This window comes from Lactuca saligna, chromosome 9, assembly GCF_052625555.1.
Source record: "Lactuca saligna cultivar CGN05327 chromosome 9, ASM5262555v1, whole genome shotgun sequence".
Lineage (NCBI taxonomy): Eukaryota > Viridiplantae > Streptophyta > Magnoliopsida > Asterales > Asteraceae > Lactuca > Lactuca saligna.
Genome location: NC_136425.1, coordinates 85,040,816 through 85,047,885, shown reverse-complemented (window position 1 = coordinate 85,047,885; position 7,070 = coordinate 85,040,816). Strand labels below are relative to the sequence as shown.

General features: G+C 31.7%; 1 protein-coding gene across 1 annotated transcript; it reads right to left on the bottom strand.

The window, feature by feature from the left end:
• Positions 1-2,193: 2,193 nt before the first annotated feature.
• Positions 2,194-6,101, bottom strand: LOC145018110 (phosphopantothenate--cysteine ligase 2-like). The gene is made up of 10 exons (XM_078976027.1): positions 5,979-6,101; positions 4,924-5,064; positions 4,724-4,843; positions 4,589-4,633; positions 4,056-4,141; positions 3,889-3,941; positions 3,714-3,773; positions 3,522-3,623; positions 3,321-3,440; positions 2,194-2,680 (listed from the first exon to the last, which is right to left on the bottom strand). Exons 2-10 carry the CDS (start codon positions 5,043-5,045, stop codon positions 2,456-2,458), a joined length of 933 nt encoding a protein of 310 aa, XP_078832153.1. The 5' UTR covers positions 5,046-5,064; positions 5,979-6,101; the 3' UTR covers positions 2,194-2,455.
• Between the last annotated feature and the right edge of the window lie 969 nt (positions 6,102-7,070).

Here is a 7,070-nt window from a genome sequence, read left to right as displayed (position 1 = left end):
TAGGATAACAAACTGTACATTACCAGATTGTATAACAAACGGATAACCAAAGTTTGCATATAAGAAAATATGGGATTTTCTTGGATAATCACTTTTTCAGAAACCAAAGGAAACTTGTTCATTTTCAGAAAACAAACCTCTTATGAACTCACCAGCTTTATGCTGATTTTCAAACTGCTTGTATTCTTAGGTCCACATTAGACAGGTACCCCGCTATCTTTTGGAGAAGACGGAGCATTTTAGCAGTCATGTCTCTACTTTTGTTCTAACTAATGTATAGATAAAACATGTATTTCTTTACTTTCAAACAAATGTAAATATTCCTATGTAATGTAATGTTTTGTGTTTACTATGCTTGCTATGTACATTGGTTGTGATACTTTACATGACGTCCTCCGCCCCGAAACGTTTCCGCCATCGGTTTCGGGGTGTGACACTAGTTCACATTCACCCTTTGTTTAGACTTTGCTAGCTGTATCGCTCATTCGATACTGTCTGGAGTCTGTGTTTCTTTTGTTAGACTGAGCCAGGCATATCATTCATTCGATACTCTCTTAGAGTCTATGTTTTCTTTGTTTTAGTCAGTAGTGTTACTGCTGAGGTATATATTATTTTCCCTTAGTATTTGCACTTGTAATTTTCTCATTACTCTTTTAAAGTCAATTCTGTATTTGGTAATGATAGTAATTTGGGGAAAACTACTCCTTAAAACATAAATCGGTTGGTTCTTGGTAGAAGACTTCTTTTATTTAGAAAATTTAGGATTTTCTGGAAAAAACAATAATACAACGTAGATTCTAGAGTACTATCTTTCATAAAGTCATTTTGAGTAAAATGTGTATTTATACTAATGACACTAAATACTTATGGACTCACCAGCATTATAAAAATGCTGATACTCGTTTTCAAAATAACTTGTATTCTCAGGTCAGCGATAGACAGGTACACCCCGGGAGCTTTGGTAAAGACAACCTAGTACCGAGCTGTATTTATATTATTCCTTGTATTACTTTGATGTTGCTATGAAATGTAAACTGTGTAAAATTATTACTGTTAATGCAATGGTTATTGTACTTTGATTATTATACTGCATATGTTGTGATACTTGACATGACGTCATCCACCCCAAAACGTTTCCGTCGTTTCAGTTTTGGGGTGTGACATATTATTTGTACATAACATGCAAAACTTTTTTTTGGAAAGTATGTTGCTCATTTGAGATATTGTTTGATAAATTGAAAATTGTTCATCATTTTTATATGATACATCTTTGATGTTATATGCGTACTATGAGTACTTACCTACATCTATGAGAACTATCCTTAAGAAGTTATCTTGTTTTGGAGAAAAGCTTACCCTTTGCTTTAGAATTGTTGTAAAACATCCTTATATACATTTGTTTATGATAGGATTGTGATCGAGAGATTCGAACACTCTATTTGAACTTGATATATTCCCTAATGGGTTAAGATAGTCCCTTTCATGGGTTAAGTCGCTACCACAACTTCATAGAGGTATTCATTTTTCGTAACTTCGAGATAATCCCTTCATAGGTTATGTCGCTACAGCAACTGCTTCGATATTTCCTTTCATGGGTTTTAATATTATTACAACTATATTGAGATATTTTTTTAAGGGGTTAAGATTTAGCTTAAAGCTATAATATGATTTGTCAATCGTGTTAACCAACATTTAGCCTTTGATTATGTTTGAACCTATAGGTTATTAAAGCCATTTTTATTTTAGTTAGGTCATTAAATCCCAATTTATGCTTATTACTCCTTATACTTTGGTTTATTGAAAGATTAAACATTTTATTTGGAATTATGGATTAATTAACCATTTTCTTTGGGTTATGAAATACAATTATACAAATTCCCTTGTTACATATTATGGTTTAATAAGTTCTTGACATCGGATTTGATCACTACCTTTTTTGGTTACAATTTTGAGTTATTAAACTCTTGATTTTGATTTATATATTTTATATGGTAGGATTTAAATATGGATACATATATTCTTTGCCCTTGTTTAGTTGAGCCATAGTACTCTATCCTTTGGTTCATTAATACTTATGACATATGATGATTTTTTTCATTGACATCTTCTTACTCAAAATGAATCAACATCGGATATTCTCACTAGACACTTCCATTGACTAACTTATTTTGATTTGTACTCAAACAACAATGATTTTAGAATGATACCAAAAATTTATTTTGAACTATAATACCGTATTTTTCTGCAACTAAAACTCCGAACTTGTTTTATTTAAAAACAAATGATTTTAGAAAATGTATCTTTAAACTATAAAAGTACAAATAAACTTGGAACAGAAAATACAAGTTTCCTCAATTTACACTTAAATTTGCTCTTTTCAATTCTTCACAAGTTTTGTATCTTGAGATTTTCTTTTGTACCTATGAGAAACATTGTCCACTAGCTGGTTTATTGTTTATGCATTGATGAAAGTCGAATGTTTGTCCACAAGTAGTTTTATCAAAGGAGATTCAACATCCGAGTGGTCATTTTCACGGTATACATAAGCTTTTCCATTGTCAGTGATGAGTATAACTACCTCTTTACGGGTCGAAAGTTCGTTTGCTACTACCGCATGCATTTTGTACCTTTTAAGAGCGGTATCCGCTTTCTCTAAAAGAATCTCTTTGTCTGTCTCCAACTATAATCATCATATTAATTTAAAGGGTTAATGTCATAAAAATCATCAAGTTTCCAGGGTTTTATCGGTTTTGCCCAAAGTTGAAATTTATGTCCGTTTTTACCCAAACATTTTCGAAAAAATGTTCGATTTCACCCTTTTACCGGTGATAACAGGTTTTCCAGGTTGCTTTTATATTAAATTCACAAAAAAAAACCCTTAATTTTACCATTTTTTTGCGTTTTTACCCTTAAGTTTATAATTTTTTTTACACTTTTACCCTAAGTATATTTTTTTATAATATACATATTCATATGATTTTTCTGCTTGAACATGTATAATATGAAAAAAAAAATACATAGGATAAAAGTGTAAAAAAAATTATCAACTTAAGGGTAAAAACGTAAAAAAATGGTAAACTTAAGGGTTTTTTGCGAAGTTAATATAATAGTAACTTGTTATCACCGATAAAAGGATAAAACCGAACATTTTTTGGAAAATGTTAGGGTAAAAACGGACATAAAATTTAACTTTGGACAAAACCCTGAAAACTTGAGGGTTTTTATGACATTAACCCTAATTTAAAACCATTTTTTTTTCATTCCATTCCTCTCCCAATTCCAAATGCAAACAAAACTTATAAGGAAGGAAATTATCTTACCTTGAATGACACACAGAATGCTTGTGGGGCCCACTCGTTACGCAGAACCGAAAGCATCTTAGGGACTTGAGCCAGCCGCATATCTAGAGGACCAGATGCTGACTGGATTTTATGTACAACCTACAATAAATAAATAAATAAATAAATAATCCATTAATTAAATTAACCTCTTTCTTATTTGAGTGAAGTAAAAATAATTACCATGGTCTCCCATGGAACATAAAAGTCGGATACAGCAGCCGCAAGATAAAACATACCACTTGCTCCAACTATCTTCATTGATGTTGCAATCAACCTTAAAATCTGCTCATATTTTACTCCAAATTCAAATTTTACTTATTCATAAAATGTTGTTTTCTCCAGTTTGATTGAAAATAAATAAATAAAATTTACCTGAAGATACTCAAAGATGGTTGTGAAAGGCAGTTTAAGCAACAAGCCTCCTGAAACAGCCTGTGATCATAAGAAATCTTTTATGTGTAAATGTAATTCGTAATATGTATATGTATATGTATACATTGTATATAACAAAACAAACACAGATTTAAACAAAAGAGATGACTCCTACTTTGTGATGTTCCTTAATTGCCCTCTTAACTACTTCAGACTGTGACTCCTGCACTGTAAAACAAATAAATTGTATTCATTTCTTTATGATATGAGCCTATGTGATCCATACTCATAGTCAACGAAAAATTTGACCAAAATGATTTACTATAAAAAAAAAAGTATGACCTTTTATGCATGAATCATCAGTAAGCTCGAAACATTCGAGTAGTGCATCATCTGGAAGCGATCTACAAAATGGCTGGCATGTTCCCCTACACAACATTTATGTATATTGACAGGTTTGGCCCTTGTGTAAAAAATAAATTACAAAAACTGTCACTGTAATTTACAGAAAAGGTCCCTGTGCAGATTTGTTTTTACAGAAACAGTCCATGTGTATAAGACTTTCGTATATTGGCAGGTTTGGTCCCTGTGTCAAAAATAAATTACGAAAACTGTCCATAGAAAAGTTTCTTTTTTTACAGAAACGGTCTATGTGTTTAGAAAAATTACAAAAATGGTCCCTGTGTCAAAAATAAATTACGAAAACTGTCCATAGAAAAGTTTCTTTTTTTACAGAAACGGTCTATGTGTTTTGAAAAATTACAAAAATGGTCCCTGCCTAATAGAAAATTTACAGATTACAACCTAATAGGCTAATATCACCCTAGTTTTTGTCTAATTGGAAACACAAAGGGTATATATATGTATATATTCACCTCCTATACAGAAAGATGACTGAATATCCAGATTGCAAAAAGTACCTGAATGAAAATCAAGATTATCCTGTTAAGTTTGAAGGTTAAATAATTAAAAAAGTTGTGTAATTGTGAATAGTTAGGGTAGGGGTATACTCGGTAGATGTTGCTCCTCTATGCCCAGAGCTGAAGTTATCAATATAACGCACACAACGTTGCTCTAAAGGAACAGTGGTCCCACCAGATGTCACGCATACAACCCTTCTAGGCCCCACACTTCCTAAACATATATATACAACTTCATAAAAAATTAAAAGTGAAAAAATATATATACAAACAAGTGAAGTGAAGTGAACATGCCTGATAAAGAAGACTTATTATGATCAATAAATTGGGTTAATTTTGTGGTTATGGTTTCAGCATCTTTCAGAAGAGGTGCTGAGTCAAAGAAGGATGTTGTTTCAGCCACAGCATCCATGGAAATGGCTACCAATTAACTGCAATTAAACCAATATATCCTTATATTATAATAAAAGAAACATTTTGATTGATGCATGTCATATTTTTATACATAATAATGCCACATGTCATTTTCTTAAAAGAAACATAAGGAGTTTAAAAATAAATGTCAATTTTTTTTCATAAAACATCTCGTTTTCTTACTGTTTTTGTCATGTTTTTTAATTACTTGATGTAAATCCTTAGCTATAAGGAGATTAAAATTAAATGATAATTTATTCTCGGTATTCTTCATATAACGATTCAAACATATTTAAATTATATATAACATTTTTCTTATAATTTTTTTTCTCTAGAACACTCTGATTAAGGGAAAATTATATAAAAACTACTGTATGGATGGCTTTCTTTGGTTTAATCACCACTTCACAAGATAATTTATTTATGATCTATAACCATGAGAACCTTGCATCCATGGAATTGATCTGTCATCAACCATAACAACTTTGCAATTTAAAAAATAATAATAGTAAGTGACATCTGATATCCAAATTTTTTGTATAATCGTTCCAATTGAACACCAAAACAACTAGGGAAGCTTTACCAAAACAAAATTTGGAAAATCAACAAAATCAAACAATTCAAAAAAATGAGATCGGTATAATATCGAACACTATTGAAGATAAAATTTTGTATAAGATGGTCGTCAATATGCCCTAATTAGAAGGATAAATCACAAAGCTAATAATCCAACTCATGTAGGTACGTAACTCATTCATATTCTTCAAATAAAACACAAATTGCGAAGAATATGCCAACTAAATATCGACTTTCAAAGGAATAATATAACATCACAGAGTATAAATTCTAGAACACCGACAAATGATTGATCGACAAGATAGAACACATAACGAGAACGAAACACGGCAATCACGACCGTCGATATACGTACCTGTTAAGTAAGTACCGGTGAGGGACGGCGGCAGAAACACTGCGTTATAGTCAAGCGCAGGAAATGAAAACGGCGGCGGCGAGGACGTCGTGAGAGATGGGCTTCTAACGAGTTTTAGGGAAAAAAAATTCGAATTATAATAAAAAATTAATTATTAATTATTAATTATATATAAATATAAAGACATTTTTTTTGGACTAGTGATCCTTTTGAATTAGTTTCATTGTGTTTTTTTATCCCTATGAATAGTGAAATAACTGTAATACCCTTGGGTATTTATTTTCCATTTTTCTTTCATTTCATGTTAAATCTAATACTAATTTCTTTATTTTAATAATTAAAAAAAATAACAAGGGACCCACATTCTCTCTCTCTCTCTCCACCATATACCTCCATATACCATATCGTTTTTCTTTTTACCAAGAAGAACATCATCTTCTTCATCTCTTAATCAAAATTCCACATACACTCACGCACACAACACACTTAATCAAAAGAAAACCCATAAAATCCAATTTTTAATCGATGTGTGTATGTGTGTATATGAAGTTTTTGTTTTGGAAATCGATTTTTGTATGTTCATCCCCAAAAATAGATTTGTATGTGTATGTTTTCGTTTCTGAAATCGATATGTGTATGTGTGTATGAATCTGAAATAGTTTCAGAAGGTATATGTGTGTGTGAATCAGAAATCGCTCATTTTTCCTCTTGTCACTGACCCTCTCTCGTCCTTCGGTATCATGCGATTTGTGTGTTTGTAGTGTTCTTTTGCAAAATCGGATCTCAAGATTTAGAGAGAAGGAGGAGAGGGATTGTTTACAATAATAAGAAAGAGGAAAGATAGGTGGGTTGTCGTCGATATCGGGGCTCCAAGAAATAAGAGCTTCAAGATTAAATAGATCACTCTGTTCTTATTTATGGGATACCAAAAATTACAGATGTGGGTTTGTTAAAATTGTTGACAAACGCAGCCAACTTCAACCGTGGTACCGGAGGCGGTGGTCGTTGATTGCGTTTGGTGATTGATTGTGGTCTATAGACCATATGTTGAAGATTTACCGTGGTTGGGGTGGGTTTTCCGGTGATAGTGAA